General features: G+C 43.1%; 3 protein-coding genes and 1 long non-coding RNA gene across 5 annotated transcripts; 2 read left to right on the top strand and 2 right to left on the bottom strand.

Moving 5' to 3' along the window:
• Positions 1-931: 931 nt before the first annotated feature.
• Positions 932-1,940, bottom strand: LOC120700796. The gene is made up of 3 exons (XM_039985020.1): positions 1,931-1,940; positions 1,255-1,423; positions 932-1,131 (listed from the first exon to the last, which is right to left on the bottom strand). Exons 1-3 carry the CDS (start codon positions 1,938-1,940, stop codon positions 933-935), a joined length of 378 nt encoding a protein of 125 aa, XP_039840954.1. The 3' UTR covers position 932.
• A 365-nt stretch (positions 1,941-2,305) lies between these two features.
• LOC120701377 lies at positions 2,306-2,682 on the bottom strand. Its single transcript, XR_005686069.1, has 3 exons — positions 2,605-2,682; positions 2,450-2,512; positions 2,306-2,349 (listed from the first exon to the last, which is right to left on the bottom strand). It is a non-coding gene; the product is annotated as an uncharacterized LOC120701377 (long non-coding RNA).
• A 4,871-nt stretch (positions 2,683-7,553) lies between these two features.
• LOC120698816 (NAD-capped RNA hydrolase DXO1-like) lies at positions 7,554-15,031 on the top strand. 2 transcript variants are annotated; one of them, XR_005685020.1, is made up of 13 exons: positions 7,554-8,145; positions 9,356-9,579; positions 9,660-9,725; positions 9,838-9,916; positions 10,293-10,375; positions 10,459-10,482; positions 10,840-10,961; positions 12,213-12,420; positions 12,500-12,553; positions 13,087-13,322; positions 13,889-13,973; positions 14,269-14,332; positions 14,463-15,031. XR_005685020.1 is itself a non-coding variant. In XM_039982559.1 (13 exons), exons 1-13 carry the CDS (start codon positions 7,581-7,583, stop codon positions 14,582-14,584), a joined length of 1,743 nt encoding a protein of 580 aa, XP_039838493.1. In that variant the 5' UTR covers positions 7,557-7,580; the 3' UTR covers positions 14,585-15,016. The 2 variants fall into 2 exon arrangements, 1 of the variants encoding a protein (XP_039838493.1); XM_039982559.1 differs by having other exon boundaries at positions 7,557-8,145; positions 13,087-13,133; positions 14,463-15,016.
• Positions 15,032-16,070: 1,039 nt separating this feature from the next.
• On the top strand, positions 16,071-20,066 carry LOC120698815 (pentatricopeptide repeat-containing protein At3g49240, mitochondrial-like). The gene is made up of 3 exons (XM_039982558.1): positions 16,071-18,148; positions 18,815-18,896; positions 19,544-20,066. Exon 1 carries the CDS (start codon positions 16,144-16,146, stop codon positions 18,130-18,132), a length of 1,989 nt encoding a protein of 662 aa, XP_039838492.1. The 5' UTR covers positions 16,071-16,143; the 3' UTR covers positions 18,133-18,148; positions 18,815-18,896; positions 19,544-20,066.
• Positions 20,067-20,320: the final 254 nt, after the last annotated feature.

Below are 20,320 nucleotides of genomic sequence, written 5' to 3'. Positions count from 1 at the left end.
TCAAAGAGATACAAGACAGGGTTGGGGTTGTTTCCCCCAAAAAAACCATCGTGTGGCTATTGTGGTTGAATAGAATATACCACATCAACTTTCCCCCGCCAAGCCGGCAAGAAAGCAAACAAAAGAACTCTCGGATAAATCACTAAATGAGGTTGCCGCTGCGTGAAAAAATAAGATGTGTTGCAGGGGGATGCATATAACATTTTTTTAACTTCCTTGTAATTTATTAAACTGCAATTAGTGATTTATGAAACTGCAATTAGTGAATTGATTTTTATTAAAGCATGGTGTGTGGTGATGTAATAATGAATAGTTGATGCTTTTGTATATTTCAAACTTGCTATATATATGGATAAATATACTTTTAATAAAGCTTTGTGTATGGTGGCGTATGAAAAAAAAGATTGGAAAATTACAACTTGCATGTTGAATTAAGTTAACAGAAAGACAAAGTGCAGATCCGATGTACAGAAGTTGATATTTCAAAAAAAAATATGTGCACAATTTACTGTTTTAACTTCAGACAAGTTGGCTGTTGGGCTGGTCACAAGTTGCCAGTGTAAATACCTCCATATATTACATAAGTTGCTGATCAGAAAGGATACCTCCATATATTACATAAGTTGCTTCACACACAGGAAAGTGGGCGGTAAAAAAACGATCAGCATATCCGAGCATTATTTAAAATCACAGAGAATATCTATATACAGAGTGCATGCATCATGAAAAAAATCACAAAGTTGCTGTTGGACTGGCCACAAAATTGCATACCAGTTGTCTGTTGAACTGGTCGCAAGTTGCCAGTATATTACACAATATCTGAGCATATCTGAGCATCAATTAAAATAAAATGGGAGCATCTATATACAGAGTATATGCACCATGTGAAAAATACACACATCTCTCCTCCCCTTCCCCACTCCGCTCCTAGCCTACTGATTTGCCATCTTTCCCTTTCCCTTTCTCTTTGAGAATAGTTCAATCTTGTTCTCTAGCTTGTTGGCAGGGCTATGAAGCCACTCATGAAGAACTCGTTTCCTCAGCTTCATTTCATCAAACTCCATCATATTTGGGAGGTTGTGTCCATCCCAGTGCTCTATAGCCTTGAGGGTGAACAGACCGCAGTCATGACTGAGATTGAGGGCACAAAAAAGAGAGACAAAATGTTAGATAATATAGAACTTACAAAATGTTACAATATCTACAGTTTGAAATTCAGTTTAGGATAAAAAGATAAGAACGACTTGTGCTTACATCCCGAATTGCTTGTACCCCTCAATGAACTGCGTCTCGAAGTTGTAAATGGTAGGAATCTTGCACCCCTGAACCTTAGATGTGTACTTGTTCCATAGGGTGATCACTTTTGCACGCACCTGGTTGGCTTTCCATCTCAATTCAGCATTGTCGTTGTTTCTTAGAGAGTCTATGATTTGAAACTTCTTATCTGGAATATTTACAGCAAATGCGAACTAGTGGCCATCGCCGCCCGGCTGCGCTGTATTCTCTTGGTGCACGGGAAAGAGTATCTGTAGAAAAATCAGTTGAATAACTCACATGATAACAGAAAAAATAAGTTGCTGCTAAGGGAATGAATAAGTTGCTGGAAAAGAAAATCGAGTTGCTGATAAAAAAGAAAAAATTTTACTGAACTGTAATCATACAACACAAGTTTGCAAACTAGGTTACTAGGCAGAAAGCACAAAGTTTTCAAGAAAAAGAAAAATGTGGTTTTACCATTTCATAGTTTGAACCGCGAAACTCAAAAGCGTTCTTGACAATGTTGTTGTTCATGGGCCCTATCATCTTTTGGATCTGTAGCAAAAAAAAAAGTATATGGAAAAAAATGCTCAGATATGCACATGGGGCATACTTTCAAAACGATAAGATACACAAAGATGTCAGAGGGGTCAAAGGGGGAAAATGATATTACCGACACCCATGGGGACATTATTTTTGTCCTCTTCTTTCTAGGGTCCTGTGATAGCACGTAAGTCCCGAGATGCATGGCGTTGGTGCCTAGCGATCTCCCCATAACCATGCCCGCTGCTACCTCATGTGATGTAAGTGTTATCTCTTTGGATTCAAAGAATATTGTGCTGCCAAACAAGAAAAGGTTTTCTCCATGACTCATGGGCGGGAAAAAAAGATGGGGTGATAAGATCAAGGTATATTGCCATACCCCTCTTCGTGCCTGGTGTGTCTGCATATGATATTGTACAGTTCATCTTCTGTTGCAAGTTGACCCTTGTCCATTTCTTGAGAGTCCTCATCGTCTGTAAATCCCAGTGAGAAGCTCGGAGCATCGGGTGCATCGTTGAAACCTTTGATGTCCTTCAAGTTGTCGACACGCTGCTATCGGAACACATACACGTGCACAAAAAATTAACACTTGCATGCTGTATATCGGATTGAAAAAATGACAAGAAAAGAAAACATGGGTTGCTATTACCTTTTCTACTGCTGCTTTATGCATAGCTTCCGTGCGCCCATCACCAAGTGTTTGGGTTGCAGTCTATGTAATGAAGACAAAAAAACGGATTAGCATAAGTTGCTGGTTTGCAAAAAAAATGTGATGGGGGCACATTTGCATGCGTGAGTTGCTACCTCAGCTTGTTTTGGGATGGTATCTGATTTTTCTGGAAACTTCCTCGCATACACTTTGGTCGCTGCTGCACCAGGAAGTAGCTCTACCTTTCCCTCATCTTGCTCTTTTGCAGTATTGGATTTGGGCACCACCAGTGGCAAGCCTCTCCCTTTTGTGCTAGCAAGCTTTTTCCTTGACACTACATCTGACCGCTCCGCCTTTCTCTTTGTTCTCTTGGGTTTGGGCACTTCTTTCGGAAGATTGTACACAGGCAGGGGTTGCAACAAATCTTCCAGAAGCTTGGCCTCAAACTTTTTTGCTTACTCTTTCGGTTCAGAATCCATCTCATCGGACATTGTGACCGTGTCCTTCGCCCCTTTAAATTCCTTTTCGACAATATCATTGAAGACTTCCTTCTCATTGGGCACGAGCGGCACATCGAGGAACTCAGGTGGTTCAAAGATCAAAGGCTTCCTATCGGGCGGTGTAGCCATTAAGTCCAGTAGTGTCATACCTCCCGGAAGCCTGTACCGATTTTCTGGTGTAATCGGTGACAATCTGCTAAACTCAGAGCTGAATTGTGTGCCCGATTGCGTACTGCGTGGTGTGCCTTGATAATTGTCACCAGCCTTATCTTTAGGTGATGGTGCTTCATCAAAATCTGTCAAAAAAATAGATGTTGTGGTCAAATATAAGTTGCTACAGATCGAAACATAAGTTGCTGCTAAGCAAAATCATAAGTTGCTAAATAACTCAGTCCAAGTTGCTGGTTCAACCAAAAAATTACTGATACAAAAATTGCTGCTGGACTGATAAAAAATGTATGTTTATCTTGCTTTCCATCATCTCTGATGCTAACATCATCCTTTGATGCTTTGTCGTCATCCTTTGCTGCTTTATCGTCATCCTTTGCACCTTTATCATCATCCTTGGATGATGCAACTTTAGATTTATCACCAGCCTGATCTTTGTGTGATGATGGTTCAGCAGATACTTAAAAAAACATAAGTTGCTGCTGTCTCCAAAAAGAGAATATGCTACTGAACCAATACAAGTTGTTGGAGGCCTTCAATACAAGTTGCATATCTGATTGTTTGCTGGCTGGTTCGGCTTTGTTGGTCTTCTTTCGATCGTTGGCCCCATCATTTGAACCGCCATCATTGTGGTCGTCATCTTCATCCCCCTCTGTGTCGCAAGAGTCAAAGTTGGCATAATCTTCATTGCTGCTGGAGTCTTCTTCATCACTCCTAATCTCACCGAGTGATTCTTCCAGAATGACGTACTTCCTTTTACTCCTAACCTCCCGGGTACCTTTAGAGGTACTGTGGCCTGCGTGACCTCCTTCTGCATGTGCTTCTTGCTGTTGTACACCTTGGCACAACTTTTGTGTAAGGTTGACAAAAGCTTGATTGATTGCAATGCTGAACTCGCTCAGTGCACTTTTGAGGACCTCCCGATTCTGCAAAAAAGAAAAAAATTGCAAAAACATAAGGCAGCAACGAAAAACATAAGATGGTTGGATTATATGAGAGAAATGCGGGAGAAAAATGATGCATGATGATAGGAAAAAAGGATGGAGGGCAGAAACATACAACAATGACCGATTCCGGCATGTTTGGATCGATGAATTATTGGATCCTTTCTGGTGGGATCATCATTGTTCTTAAAAGTTCTGGCTTTAGCTGTAAAAAAAAAGGAGAAAAGGTGTGCATGAGTGAATAAAAAAAGATTACTGGTTTAGGTTTACAAAGACAGTATATAACTTTGCATGTATTACTCTGTGACTCTGTACATGTGTATCCAACACATGTATAACTTGCTACTTACACATACAAGATATTTACAAAGTTACTAATTCCCACACAAAGTTGGAGGGAAAAAGATATTTGTGCATGAATCTTACTTGTAGTTTGCCGAACTGAGTCTCGGAGAGTTTATCCACGAGGCAGACTTTGGATACGAGTTGTCCCGTCCACGCAGCGGCTCTTACTTCCAAGTCGTTGTTAACGATATCACCAACATCAAGTGAATGTAGATACAATATCTGCATGCACAAAAAAGAACATATTGAACACCAAAAAAAGATAGTCAGGTCCTGAGAAAAAAGAAAAAGGGAGACTAAAAAATGAAAAAGACAAGGTGCTACAAGTCTAGTGTCCATACGGTAAGGAAGAAGAGGCACCCGGACACAAACTTTCGCTTCCCAGACTAAAACTTTGCAATTTCTTTAATGAGTCTGTCCACTACTAGTTTGCACCAGTTGTATCCTTTAATCTCTTCAGTGATTGAAATGGAATGGAAAGCCCTCACACACAACTTTGGGCTTGATGTTGGGCACAAGAAGGTGCTAATTTTAAACATTAGCCAAACCTTCAACCATTTGTCATCTATTGAATTCTTTCCCTCACCAGACAACCATTTTTCAACTTCTACAAATGATGGTGCCTTATGATCATTCTCATGGCCGAAAACTTGATAGAACTAAGTGAGTGTATCAGAATAACTCTTCTTTTCATAAACGACAGAGTTCGGGCCCATTGGTAACCCGAGCACTCGTTTAACAGCTTTATCGTCCACCTTTATTATCCCCTTGTATGGGATCACCAACTCGGACTTGTTGATGTCGAAATTGTTAACTAGCCAAGTTGACAACTTCTCAGGAACAATGTTGCACTTGATTTCAAGGAGTCCCTCAAAACCAACACTTGCAATTCGTTGTTTCTGATTATCCTTGAGATTTTCATTGATCTTGCTCAGTCTTTTCGCTGATCTTTTTTCCTTATATCCTAAAAGAATAAATGAAGCATTTAATGAGTTTGCACACAATTCATGAATTCAAACTGGTTAAAAAAAGATTCATGCAAGCTACCACATAATTCATGTATAAAGCTGCTAGAGCGGACATACTACAAGTTAACCATAAGAAAAAAAAGGATTCATGCAGCATAGTTTTTCTACTCTGAATGATACCTGCTCTGCGTGCTTTCTTCCTTCATCAACTTCTGTCGTTTCATCATTCACTACATTGCCTCTAGAAGTACCATTGCCTGCTCTAGAAGTAGCCCTAGTTGTTCGCTTTGGAAACGGGGCTGTATTAGTAGTTTCAATATTGCGTTTCTGGGCCATGCTATAAAAAAGTGCATAAAGAAAATGTGTCATACAAAATAATAACCCCATGATAAACAGAATAAGTTGTTGCGAAAGGGATGAATAAGTTGCTGGAAAAGAAATCAAGTTGCTACGTTGGTTCAGAGAAAAAAACAGAGTTCAGTGGGTCCTAGTGTCAACAAATCATCCTCTGAAAATAATAACCCCCAGTTGAATAATAACCCCCCATGATAAACAGAATAAGTTGATGCATAGGGAATGAATAAGTTGCTGGAAACAAAAATCAAGTTGCTACGTGATCATAGAACTAAGCAAAAATAATTTATTCAAGATAGCATCACAACTGGGACTACTCTCAAGAATCATATAGAGTAGGGCTATGGCAAAAATCGGGTCAATATGATAAACTCTTAGGTCTGTGTCATCCAATATTACTGCTAGAATACTGCTGATGCAACAAAAACATGATTCCAATGATCACACAATGAATGCTCATCCACTGAAAACCATAGCCGATATTTATGGATTTCCAATTTCTAATGAATACTAAACAATCAATTTTGGCTCCAGTAAAAACATGATTTCAATTTCTAACGAACACTAAACAATCTCAGAAATCTAGCATCATGAAGCATCATATCAATTTCCGGTAAAATCATGATTTCAATTTTCGCCGCAGCAGAAGCATCATGAAGTCGCCCATTCGTTTTATGGCCAAGGAAATACGATTTTGCTTTCTAGAGGTTGATCATAATTCCAGCAGCAGTAGCCACAGTCGCTGCAAGCACACAGCCAGGGCCTCTGTCTGCAACCAAGACACCCCATTCACTGTAGTGTTGCATCTTATGCTGTTCAAGGAAATGGGTAGACCTATAGCTCCGCATACAAGAACCCTTCTAACTGCCCTGCAACTGTGGTTGCTGTTCTGCCTCAACCTCTAGCTACTCTGCTCCTATGGCCTCTAATGAAATACTAAACAATCAATTTTGGCTCCAGTAAAATATTTCGGTTTTGCTTGTCTACCGAAACCTACTCCGACAACCTCTTGGTGTCTCATGGTGCTATATGTTTTCCTTAAACAAAAAAAACAAAAAAATGATACAAAGTTGCCACGCAATTTGATACAAAATTGCCTTAAACAAAACAACTAGGCAGAAAAAAATTGGAGAATAGAGAGTAGTCACCGTGATTTCCCAGCAGGGGGAAGTGGTGCCGTGCCGGGCGCTGCCCTCATCGGGGAGTTGGCGCCTCCCCCACGATTCGACGCCCTTGTTCGCGGGCGACCCGCGACTTCATTCGCTGTGTCGTCATCGGATCCTGGATCCGCGGAGGTGGAGGAGGTAGTCGGCCTAGGACCCCGCATCGCAAGCGCCTTCCTCCCTTGACGCAATCCAGCACCTCCCGCGGGGCCTCCTCTCCAGCGCCGCTGGCGGATGTTCCCGCCATGCCGCCTCTGCCGCTACTCCTCGCAGCCGCCTCCACCGCTGCTCCCCGCTCAAGATCCACCCGAGCAGGGCCTTTGCAAACCCCCGTCGGGTCCTCCCGCCGGTCCGCCAACCTCCGCCGGCAGCACCTCCGCGCGGAGCGGCGACGGTTTGCCCGTAGGAGCAGGGCGATGCGGGACGGAGTGGCGGCGGTTTGCCTGTAGGAGCAGGGCGATGCGGGATGAGGAAACAACCCTGGATCCGGATTTGGAATGGGGGAGGGGATGTCGGGGCGAGTTGATGGGCCGGTTTGGACGCGGCCTGCTGGGCTGGGCGGTCGCGTGCTCGCAGTCGTTCCTTACCTTTCTTTTTCCTTTCAAAATGGATGTTTATTCTTCATTTGGATCTAGCCGAGGGACAAAGGCCCGTTTTCATTTGGATCGACTGCCCGTCGATCTGGTCCGATGAACCCTATTCCAGTCGAGAGGTCTCTTTCCCTCCCTTCCCTGCCGTGTCGGATCCCCACGACAACCCTTTCTCCGTTCCGCCTCCGACCAGGCCCGAAAGGAAAAGCCTTCCCGGCCGCCCCCGCCCCCGCCCCCGCTCCCGCCGCGCTCGCCATGGACTTCTCTGAACAGGACGTCGACGTCTTCGGCGAGGACTACGACGTCCAAGACGGTGGCGCTGAGGCTGAGGCCGACGGCGGCGGCGACTCGTCGGGCTCCTCCTCCCCGTCCTCATCCTCGTCGTCCTCCGCCGCCGCGTCCTCCTCCTCCTCCAGTGGCGGCTCAAGCCGCAGCAGCAGCGACGGCGCTGCCGGAGAGGGCGAGGACGGCGCCGACGAGGGGGATGCCGAGGAGTACGATTCGTCCAACCTCGTGGGGACGAGGGCCACCGGCGCCGGTGGCTACCGGGACGACGAGAGGGGGGAGGATGGGGACGAGGAGGTAGAGGAAGAGAGGGATTTGTTCGGCTCCGACAACGAGGATTACGTCAGAACCCCCGCGCGCAGCCAGTACCTAGTCCCAGGTCCGTCTTTCTTCAGTACTAAGTTGGGTGCCAATGCCCTGGGGCCAGTTTCTAGATTGAATAGTAGACAGTAGTAGCTTCTCACTCTGTTCGGGTGGCTGGTGGCTGGTAGATGGTGCTGATTTGCTGTGAGAGAAAAGTATTGCTAGCTGGTGTTGATTTGTTGTGAGAGAAAAGTATTGTCTCTAGTTTCAGAATTAGCTACGAGACTGCTACAGAACCTTACCAAGTTTCTCGATTTTTTTTTGAGTTGGTTGTCTGCAGGATTTAATGAGGTTGGGTAGACTTTCAGATTGTAGAATTTTCATACTTTAGGACACATAACAATGAATTTCACTGTACATGATTGTGTTTTTGTTCTCATTCTCTCACCTTTTCAGCTTTCACTTTCCTTAGGCATAGTGCGGCGGTTGTTTTATCTGTAGGTTGACCATCGTCTTCTGGCTTATGGTTCTTAATCTTTTGCGCGCTGCAAAATATTTTAAATTACAGCAGCATGAAATTAAAATTGTTGAGGAGGATACTGGAACAGCCACATTTTTAATCAGGACCATTTAGTGCAAAAAGGGTTTGCCTCAAAATTGGAGAGCAGTTTGTTGGGATTGGGAAGGATGCATCTAAGCTGTTTTCATTTCCATTTAGAAAACTGTAAATTATGTCTCTGAAGAATAGAGAACCAACCTTAATGTGCCTGTGCAATGTGTCTTACTTGAGGATAATCATCAGGACACAATTACAAAATGTAAGGAACATTTACAGCTTTTGGCAATGCATCTTTGTGTTGAAACCATCCTGAAAAAGTTAATAAGCATTTCATTTGTGCTATTATACTGACAATGGTATAGCGCACGTCTGACAAAAGCTTCCTATGTAATAACTCAATATCTACCGTGTCAACACCCATTCAACCTAGCCTGTTCAGCTGCCTTTGCTGCTGCAGCTGCAGCTGTCAAGCAATGTTTTCACTGAGGTTGGGCCCTGGAGTAGCACCTTGAAGCTATTTACAGCTGCAGCGCTGCTGCAGAAAGGCAGCCAAACAGGACCAATCTTGGCTTTGTGTTAAGGAATGTGATGAATGGCCGGATTATTTTCATGGCCAAGATACTTGATATTTGGGGGGCTTGGTGCAACTGCTTTTAATAGCTTGGATGGATTTAGGTTGAAAGATAGGAGTATTAATACTTATTTCATTATGGGTATTTTTTTGCAGTGCTTCCTGCAATTCGGAACACTAATAATCATTCTCGAGGAGGCTTTGGAGGACGAGGTGGCAGAGGTCCACCACTTCTTCCAAGACCAGGAGGTCATCCAGGGCGACATAACTTTGGCTATGGTAGATTCGGGAATGGGCGTAATGTCGAAGGTTTGGTTTCAGACCTGAAGCTTAATAAAAGCGAAGAAACATTGTCTAGAAAAGCTGTTGCTTTTCAGGAGGTGTGTATTAGTATTATCATGTTCATTTCATCTTCTGATTGTTACTCATCTCTGTGGAGTCATGTTTGCTGCTCATGCAGCCTTCCGAGATCGGATGCTTAAGCCGCGTTGAGGGTGGAGGTGTGTTCTTTGATGATCGCAGCTTGGTAAGATCCTGGAGCGGCATTGATTTCTCTTTTCAGTAAATATAAAAAAAATTCTGCGTTTTTACGTTTTCTTGTTATATTGGATTATGTACTAACATCCTTCTGTCTCTAGAGGCTCTTCAAACGTGAAATTTGTGACTATGTCGGTGCAGATCTCAATAAAGGATTCGAGTCATTTATAGAGAAGAAAGGTACATTCTTTCTTGAGCTCATGTTTTTCTTTTCTACATTCTAGTTTATATTTACAATTGCAACTCTTATCTTAGTATATAGTGTATGGCACTGTTGCTGTCAATGCCTCACAATTTTTTTTCAATTATTATGATATAATAAAACTTACATTTGATGGACCACTTAAGGCATATACATTGTAGTAACATAGAGAATGTAAGTAGAAGATGTTTAGTAGATAAAAGGAGAGAAAACCTCAGTTTCAGTTTTTCCTTTTGTTTTCTACGTAAGGATGAAAAGAAGTAATTCTACTCTTGAGATTAGTCTTTCTTTTTTTTAAAAAAAAATATTTGCATCTGAGGGTGTTTTGTCATGATGGACTTGGTTCAATGTCAGATTTGGGTTCTGAAGGATTTGGCGATCTTCTCGCATGCATAAGAAGTAGGCCCATAATTCTTCAGAATAATATACATTTTGTGGTAACGTCACGTTGATGCCAATCTTCATTTGTTACCTTACTACAATTTCTTGGTCCTGCTGATAATATGTGCTCTTCTTGCAGACATACCGCAATAATCTTAACAAGGTATGGTGCATACTGTCTAAAACTTCTTTGCCCCCTTTATGTTACTTGCATTTTTAGTGACTTTTTACTAATACATTGCTGGTGTGGTGCTTCAAATTATCTGAGGACCACATTTTTTTCTGTATCACTAATCTAGTACAAACTAATTTAGAACAAACTGTCTAAAAGTTCTTTGTCCTTCACCCCCTTTTGTTACTTATTACATTTCTAGTGACTTTTTACTAAAATAATATTGCTGGTATGACCACATTTTTTTGTGCCTTGTTTTAGTTTCTATTCACTCTGCAACACAACATTTTTCTGTGATTTTTTGTGCGCTTTTATTCTGAAAGACAACTATAACAACTTTGTCATCAGATATTGGCCACTGCTTACCTAAGAGAACCATGGAAGATGGGCGTTCACAAAAGAATGGGTGTTGTATACCTTGATGTTCATAAGCTCCCTGAAAGACCAAAAAGTGAGATGGAGCGTAGGAGGTGATTTCTCTCCCCCTTTCCTTCCTATTTTGTCCCCTTTCATGATAGAAGGTTCAGTAATGAAGAAGTTAATCGAAGTTTAGCATATATATGTTGAATTCGCACAGGAATTGTCTTGTGGTGATTCTACTTGCAGAGGAAAGTAAATGAGTCCGATGTTAACATACAAATTAAATTTACTTTTTATAATGCAACATTTTGTCCTGTCCAATCTTAATTTCCCGATGCTGATCTAATGTGTTGCCATATTTTTGCATGCGGTCCAATAAGATATAATTAATTGTCTAAAGTGTTAATACTTGGTGGGAAGTTTGGACATTTGGGACGATATGACTTCAAATCTTTGACCATTCCTTTAAAACTTCACATGTTACATAGCAGTAGAACTGCAATATTATGTGAATACTTCCAATAAGATGTTTTGACCTTGTTGGTCAGATTGTACTATTTTTATAAAGTGTGATCACATTGATTTTGGAGGGCCATTTGAAAAGGTGGAGGGAATGATATAGTAATCCGAGCATTGGAGACTGGGACAAGGTGGGAAATTTCAAAAAATAAGGTTTACCATGGGCTGCAAAACTTAGCTTTTCTTTCTGAACTCCTGCTTGAACCAAATTTGTAACTTCGTTGCTTGAAAGTAATGAAATCAGGGGTGATACTCCGGAGTGAAAAAAAAGGGCTGCAAAAGTAGCTCATGTGCTGCATTCTAGTTTGATAGACCAGCACTGATTAAGAAACCAAGTAAAAACTTCTATGATATTTATACACATTCAATAGCTTAATAGTAGCATATTTGATATTTCTGATGATGCGTGTTACAAAAACTCGACCGGCGGGGGAAAGACCGCCCCCACGGCATTGCACTAAGAAGAAATCTCAGCCAAACCGGCCGGGAAAACCCCCGAACCCCGGCTTCACCCTATAGGGCTGCACCGTAACTAGGTCGACCATGACCGACGGGGTTAGTGACCACTGCAACTACCCCCTGGTAGGAGGGCCCAAACCAACCACATGTGCTACAGGCTGGCGCCCTGCCACTATTTTTTCGGTTGCCAGCGAGGGGATGTTTTTTGCTGCCACCAGGATTTTTGAACCCTGGTTGGTGTCTTTCTCGACTGGGAAGCTTACCACTATACTACAGGAGTGTTGGCCTGATGATGCGTTCTAATTCCTTGATAGCATGGAAAGAACCCAAACCACATTAATGCTGATGATCCGGTACTTTGTCCTCTTTTATTCGATTCTCAGATGTTATTGGGGCTATTCTTTTGAGAATCTTGCCACTGAGAACTCCTTCAATGAGGATGGGGGAGGTATTGATGCAAATGTAGAGTATTGTTCTGTAATAAAGACAAAATTGGGTGCCCATCGCATTATTATGGGTGCCGAGATGGATTGCTGTGATGCAACTGATGATGGCAGGCGGTTCTATGTGGAGTTGAAAACAAGCAGAGAGGTTTGTTTTTGCATGAATTCCCAAGTTATGCTACCACATTTTTTATTAAGATTTTATCATTGAGCTTGATGTGTAACAGCTGGAGTACCATACAGTGGAAGCATATGAGAAAGAAAAGCTACTTAGGTTTTGGGTATTTACTCGATCTTGTTCTTTCCCTTTTAAGCTAGTTAGGTTCCAGGGTCTACTGCTTGTTCTTTATTGCTGTTATATTAGGTAATTTGAATTGTTTTCAAACTATCTATTCATTTTCTTATTCAATTATTTTTTTGGTGTGGAATTTTATTTCTGATATGAATTTCTTTTCTTGAAAAAGTGTTTCTTTATTATGTTTGATACTCAATATTTCCTTAACCTTTTTCTGTGATGACATGAAGTATAGACTGTAGAGTGTAAGATGATAACATAGCAATCCCATTACAAGTCTATCGACTAATACTTTTCAGCAATTAGCATTTTATTTTCATAAGTTATCTTGAAAACAATGTTCTTATGGCGTCGCCTAGGCGACAAGGCGCTCCCCTGTTTTGGCCCGCCTAGGCGTTTTAGCCTGCCTAGGCGTCACCTTAGCCCGCCTAGGCGGCTAGGCGGTGGTGACTCGCCACAACTCGCCTTAACGCCGTAAGAACATTGCTTGAAAAATCATCACTTCTCTAAATATTGCAGATTCAATCATTCCTGGCTGGTGTTCCTTATGTTGTTGTTGGGTTCAGGTATTATTCACCTTTTATCATGTTTTCCTCTATATTATAACGAGATTCTGCCATTCTGGTCTACTGAGCTTTGTCACTTGCCATTGTGCAATTCAATCTGACTGCTGAAGTTAAATCTTGTTGATATGATTATAAAGCAAAATCTGTTGCTAACGGTTGCATTGGGTCTTGATGGCTCTACTCTTATAGGTACTAATTATTAATCTTCAATTCCTCATTGATCTGTATGACTGTCTTATCTATACTAACTTTAAAAGTACTCAGCTATAAAGGCGCAGGCATCCACAAACTAAATGAATGGTCCACAGGTCTCATATGATTGATGGTTAATCATGCAGTATATTTAGGAACCATGCCCTGGACTAGGAAGGCAATTAATTTCATAACTAACCACATGAGGGAAAATTTCTTTTTTCTAAACAACACACTCGCAAGTTATTGCAACCCACTGATTCTATGGAGCTAATATGTTCTAGCATTCCTATTGGCGTTCCCTGTGTACAACGTTAAGGTTTTGCACATGTGCCATGTGTCCAACTGCTAGTAACCTAGTACAAGTAGTTGCAACTATCATTTTTTTATTACTGTTCAATTGGATGCCTCGCTAGTTTTTTTTTGTTCTGTGTCTAACACATTGTTTGTCCTAAGAAGACTAAATTTCTTACTTGCTATAAGTTTTTAAACACCCAAATTCTAATGCTATCATGTGGGCCTAATGCTTCTGATGGGATATCTAAATTTCTTTTGGCCTGTAGGAATGATGCTGGCATACTCGTGCGAACAGAAAGACTAAGAACCAAAGATATTACACAAAAGGTGAAGGCAAAGAACTACTGGCAGGTACGCTGGACAATATTTCTATAATTTATTAGTAGTGGAGGAATCAACCCATGCTGAACTAATTCATGAATCATCTAATGTATAAACGGTAAAGTTATGTACTCATTTTTCTTGCACACTACCCTATTTTAAGTACTGTTTGAATTGAAGGTGAAAAACTTTTGTGGTAAGTTGAGAATCCAGATGGTTTCCTCCAGATTAGATAGGATTGGACCAAATGTGGATTCACAGTTACTTTCTTGCACGCAACTTTTAACATGTCTTTGAATAGTTGTACTAATCTCCCTGTACTTAGGGTGGTGTTTGCCTGGCCTTTGCTGATGAGGTCTTATGCTGGCTGTATGGGACTGTCAAAGAGAGTAAGAATTTCTTCACCTTTTTTTAATATAAGTTGCACTTTCACCTGGCAACTTTTTAATGTTGTTCCTGTGTTCATAATGTTGTCGTCTCAGTTGGCACTCATGTAGTTGTTTATCCCATGTCTTGCAGATGAAGACTATGTTCTGCAATTTGTACATCCATGTAATCGCTTGGAACTTCTACGAGCCCAGTCTCCCTGCCCTGAAGCCCTAACTTTGCATGTGCAGCAGCTTTCAGGTGCAGCAGACTAGATTATATTATTATAGCCTTGACTTTTGAGGTGACAACTGCCTTGGAGAAAGTTCCATGGGGCTCCAATTCTATCAGCTGAGCCAGAATTGTGGAGCTGACAACTTAGTCTAACCCAATCACCAAGGGAGATGAGCTGATGCATCAAGAGCTAATGGCATCGGTCACCGGGAGCAGCTATATCCATGGTGCACTCTCTGAGTGGCCAAAGAGATTTTGAACCCATCAAAGATTGTATTTTGATTGTAACATTATGTTATAAAAACTACACATACGAAGAGCTATAACACTATGCTGCTGGTTCGAGCGATCAATCATGTAAACTGTACCATTGATGAGATGAATGTTGAACAGCCAAGTAGCCATAGTTGTTGCAAGTTACATGTAAACAGAACCTTTTCGCACACTAGACTTGAAATAACAAATTTTCATTAGGCGGTTGGAATGGTGCATGGTTGTCAACTTGTCACCTATGGTTTTATGCTTCACACGCCATGATTTATTGCAAATGTGAACCTGCTCTATGATGCTCGTGCAAGGGTGCAAGGTCGGTTTCTGCCGTGATTTATAGCGATGGGGAATAATGGACTCTGCAATTGTCCTGGCATCTGATCTTTAGCTTGCCGGTGATGGCTCATCAAATTTTGACATCAAACCTGCTGCGGACCGGATCCTTCTGATTTATGAAACTACCTCGGCGACCTCGGGTCTGTTTAGTTCATTTTGCAAAAAAAATTTGCAAAGGAATTTTGGTCATTTGAAGTAATAAATGAAGTCTATTTGCAAAACTTTTTGCATAGATGAGTTGTAAATCGTGAGACGAATCTAATGATGCTAATTAATCCATGTTTAATCAACAATTAGCGGATGATTACTGTAGCATTGCTGTTGCAAATCATAGATTAAGTAGGCTCATTAGATTCGTCTCGCGATTTACAGCTCATCCATGCAAAAAGTTTTGTAAATAGACTTCATTTAGTGCTTCAAATTAGCAAGATTTCATTATAAAATAATACGTTTACGGTGTTTTTGCGTTTACATGTAAAGAACTAAACAGGGGCCCTCGAATTCTGAAGGCTGCATCGTTTGATATCCGGTTCCGTCCAGCGGTCCACCGCGCTCCCGTCGTCTGCCGAGTGCCGACACGAGTGCAAGCCTGCAACCCAGCCGCTTCCCCAAAACCGTGCAGTCTCCAGCAGCACTCCACCGGCGAGCTGCCGAGCTCAGATAAGAATGCTCTGCAAAAGAAAAAAAAAATAATCATATCCCTTTTTGAGGGGGGAAAATCATATGAGTTAGAGAGTCCATTACAGTTAGACCTTGAAATTCTTTTTTTTTTTGGCGAAATAGCCTATTCTGGGTACCGACGGGGCCGGTCGGCCTGTCTAGGAAGAGCCCAGTCAGGTAGATTTACCAAGCCCACCTACAATCCCGCTCGGCCCACTCTCTCCCGTCGTCTTCGCTCGCTTCCTCTCGGTTTCGCCCTCCCCATTCCCCTCGCGGAACGGGTGAAAAAAAAAATCCCTAGCTAAACCCTCCTCCAAGTTGCTTCGTCGCCGCCATGGCGCTCTCCAAGCCGCTCCTCTCTCGCCTCCTCCCCCTCCCCCTCCGTCTCCGCCCCCAGCTCCGCCTCCTCTGCCTCGCCACTCCAACCCCCACCCCGACCGACGACGCCCAGCCCCCCGCGGACGCGGCCGCCGAGCGCCGCCGCCGCAAGCGCCGCCTCCGAGTGGAGCCCCCGCTCTCCCGGGGCCCGGCGCCGCAGCGCTCCCCGGGGGCGCCCCGCCCCGCTTCCAACCCCAACGCGCCCAAGATCCCCGAGTCGGCCTCGGTGCTATCGGGCAAGCGCCTCGACCTCCACCGCCGCATTCTCGCGCTCATCCGCGAGAACGACCTCGACGAGGCGGCGCTCCTCACGCGCCACTCCATCTACTCCAACTGCCGCCCCACCGTCTTCACCTGCAACGCCGTCCTCGCCGCGCTGCTCCGCCAGGCGCGCTACGCCGACCTCCTCTCGCTCCACCGCTTCGTCACCCAGGCCTCCGTCGCGCCCACCGTCGCCACCTACAACCTCCTCCTCCAGGCGTACTGCGACTGCCGCCGCCCCGACGCCGCGCTCGAGCACTTCCGCCTCCTCCTCAAGGACGACTCGCCCGTGCTCCCATCCCCGTCCACTTACCGCATCCTGGCGCGGTCCCTCGCCGAGAATGGCAAGCTGGACCAGGCGATCGAGCTCAAGGATGGCATGCTCGAGCGTGGCCTCGTCGCCCCTGATGCACAGGTCTATGCCTTCATCATGGGCGGGTTTGTCAATGCCGGGGATAGTGACAGGGCCCTTTCATTGTATGAGGAGCTGAAGGAGAAGCTTGGTGGTGGGCCTATTCTCGATGGCATGGTGTATGGTAACCTAATGAAAGGGTATTTCCTCAAGGGCATGGAGAAGGAGGCCATGGATTGCTATGAAGAGGTGCTTGGAGAGGGTTCCAAGGTGAGGTTTGGTGCAGTGAGTTACAACATGGTGCTTGATGCGCTTGGGAGGAATGGGAGGTTGGAGGCTGCACTCAAGTTGTTTGATAGAATGTGCATGGAGCATGACCCACCCAGGACGATTACTGTGAACCTGGGGAGTTTTAATGTGATGGTTGATGCATATTGCCTGGCTGAAAGGTTTCAGGATGCAATTGAGGTGTTTGGGAAGATGGCTGAGAAGAGGTGTGCTCCTGATGCACTCTCCTACAATAATCTGATTGACTGGCTGGGGAAGAACAAACTTGTTGGGGAGGCAGAGGGATTGTACACGGAAATGGCTGAGCGAGGTGTAAACCCTGATGAGTACACATATGTGTTGCTCATTGAGTCCTGCTTTAAGGTGGATAGGGTGGATGATGCGGTTGGTTACTTCAACAAGATGTTTGATGCTGGCCTGAGGCCCAACGCAAATGCATTTAACAAAGTCGTGGGTGGCTTGGTGAGGGTTGATAGGATTGACGAGGCACAGGGATTCCTTGATATGATGCCTGAAAAGGAGGTCAAGCCAAACATTGCCAGCTATGAGCTGTTGTTGAGGGCATATATTGACGCTGCAAGATTGGATGATGCGATAAAGATAGCCAAGGGTATTCTCCTGGATGAGAGTGTTGTGTTTAGTGATGAAATGAAAGCACTTCTGGAGGGGGCACTTGAGAAAGAGGGGAGAGACGGGGATATGACAAAGTTGTATGAAGATGTTGAGAGGGAGAAAGCGGAGGCAGCTGCACGTGCTGCTGAAGAGAAGGCCAGAGCAGAGGCTCTTGCTAAAGAAGAAGAGGAGAGGAAGAAGGCTGAGGCAAAGGCTAAGGAAGAAGCGGCTGCCAGGGCTAGCCGAGCAGCTATTGAGGCAGTGCTGGGTCGCAAGAAGGAAGCAGAAAGTGAAGAATCAGCTGATGGATTGAGTGCTGAGGAGGCGGAGGTTGTTGAGTCCAGCACTGGCACCATCGGTGTTTCTGGAGAACAGAGTGACGGTGATGAGCAGAAAAAGCATGAGTCTGTTGAAGCCTCATCGGGGCCATAGCTTTGTCATCCTAGAGGTTCCCTTTCTGGCATGATTGATCATTAGCTTCATTTCAGTAGTATAATGTGATTAGGAGCCGCTCTATGGGGAGGTTAGCTCAATGCTTTTATTTGAACTCACATGGATTCAAGTCGTAATGATTGTATGCCGTATTGCTTCAATCTTGTGTACCACATCGTGTCTTTTTGAGATAAATATAAGCTATAAATTTTCTTATATCCCTGTGATCCCTGAATTACCTATTTTATTATTATATTACTAGATTATCCTTTTCACTCTTCATTCTGCAAGTTTGAAGCAATTATCTATTTATCTTTTCATTTAACAAAGCGTGCTCATTCAAGGACCTTCTGTGGCTTCAACATTCAAACTACAGGCTATAATGCAGAGCTACCAAACATGCACAGGCTCATGGCTCGGTTTTGGCTTCCTCCATAAGCAGACTTGCTTTGACTAAAAAAAAGTGATTTTAACATTTTTGTCATCGCTAAGAGTAGTGTACTCTTAGATGCCATCCTTGAGCTACATTTGGCCAGTGCCAAAGGATTATCTATTGCTGCCTGCATCAATTGTCACAGAAGCCCGCAATGCATTGCAGGGCCAGGAATATATTCCTCTGATGATTTTGCAAATGATAGAATTATAATTATTCCGTATAACTACAATCATGATCCATTGGCAGAATACCCAAAGTATCGGTGATGGTGGCTTCTCTGTTAATGGTGTACTGTTGGAACGACCTATTACTGCATCAGAGGCTGTTGGTAAGTTACTAAGGTTTGCGCTAATCCTGTAGAGTTAAATTAGCTTATTTTGATACATTCCCATAGAGTTAAACTTTGTACCCGAATTTGTATATCTCTATCATGACTTATGATGGGAAAAAGTTCACCAGATAGTTACCCTCTCAATATCTTGAAGAATAATCAACATAATCTTCTTTAAGGAAGAGCTTATGAGTTATGATCTGTTTTTCGTTTTTATATTTACTAATGGTATAATTTGTTTAACTGTTATTGCCCAGATGAGTTCTGTTACTAGTATAGACACACCAAACCTTTATTGACATTTGGGCTTAGATAATGGAAATATTGTATTTTTCCCTTGTGCCATACCACAAGGGATAGCTTTGTATTTACTAAGACCTTAAGGATTGGAATATCTCTAAAGAGATAGCTTTGGATAGGAGCGCTTGGAGACTAGCTATCAATGTGCCTGAACCTTGAACTTATTTCTTTCGGGTTTCATCTCTAGCCTACCCCAACTTGTTTGGGAAAAAAGGCTATGTTGTTGTTGTTGTTGTTGCCATACCACATAGTATTCTATTCATCTTTGCAGAAGTCAAATATTTTGAAACTTATCTTAATAAATGGGGTTATTTTTTCATTGATGAATCTATCTTGTACTGCAGATTGCTTTGTTTGTGGCAAAGTTATTAGGAATGGACATGATTCTGTAAACACTACCTTAAAGTGCTGCTGGCTATGATAATCAGGCTACCAAGGAAGTTCTGATCCAGTCAAATGATAGTGCTGTTCTTGTCAAATTGAAGCAGCAGGAAACTAAATGCAAGAATGATTACACTCTACCCTTAGGCATTGGGGTATTGGGGTCTTGGGGATGCTTCTGCTTCCTCATTAGAATACATAAAGTTTGCTGATGCTGTAGCTGTTGATAGGAAATCTGGTTTTACCCTGATTCGTGATTTTATCATCAGCGGAGCAGTCTTGTGAAAGATCTGCAGTCAGCGGAGCTAGCTGTGACAAGTGTTCTAGTGTGATCTGGGAAATGATCTGCAGTTAGAGATTGTATTTCAATTGTAACATTAACTTATAAACCATACAGACGAAGAGCTATGCTGCTATGCTACTAGTTTGTGGGAATCATGAAACTCTACCATCGAAGTTCGAACCTGCTGTAATATGAGTTTGAAAGTTCGATTTGTGTTTTCAGGTGTATAGTTTCTCTACGCATCTAGATACATAGTTGAGTCAAAACAACAGACAATTTGAAACGGATGGGATACTTGCCTATGTTCGGTCTATGTTCTTTAAAGGTAAAATAGGCAATCTCTTTCGCTCCTAGGTCAAGTTCACCCCTATACTCTTGCATAGTCCAATTGAGTCCTCGAACTCGTTTTCAGGTTCAATTGCATCCTCCATCCGAGCTGAACGCGTAGGCGTCCAAC

This window comes from Panicum virgatum, chromosome 3K (genome assembly GCF_016808335.1).
Source record: "Panicum virgatum strain AP13 chromosome 3K, P.virgatum_v5, whole genome shotgun sequence".
Taxonomy (NCBI): Eukaryota; Viridiplantae; Streptophyta; class Magnoliopsida; order Poales; family Poaceae; genus Panicum; species Panicum virgatum.
This window is presented reverse-complemented; position numbering and strand designations above follow the sequence as displayed.

Excerpts from the sequence above, each read along its gene's own strand:
- LOC120700796 (XM_039985020.1), bottom strand. Across the intron at positions 1,132-1,254 it reads GGGTACAAGCAATTCGGGAT|TCATGACTGCGGTCTGTTCA; the intron begins GTAAGCACAAGT and ends CCTCAATCTCAG.
- LOC120698816 (XM_039982559.1), top strand. The coding sequence starts at position 7,581 with ATGAACCCTATTCCAGTCGAGAGGTCTCTTTCCCTCCCTTCCCTGCCG. Across the intron at positions 8,146-9,355 it reads CAGCCAGTACCTAGTCCCAG|TGCTTCCTGCAATTCGGAAC; the intron begins GTCCGTCTTTCT and ends ATTTTTTTGCAG. Across the intron at positions 10,483-10,839 it reads ACCGCAATAATCTTAACAAG|ATATTGGCCACTGCTTACCT; the intron begins GTATGGTGCATA and ends CTTTGTCATCAG.
- LOC120698815 (XM_039982558.1), top strand. The coding sequence starts at position 16,144 with ATGGCGCTCTCCAAGCCGCTCCTCTCTCGCCTCCTCCCCCTCCCCCTC.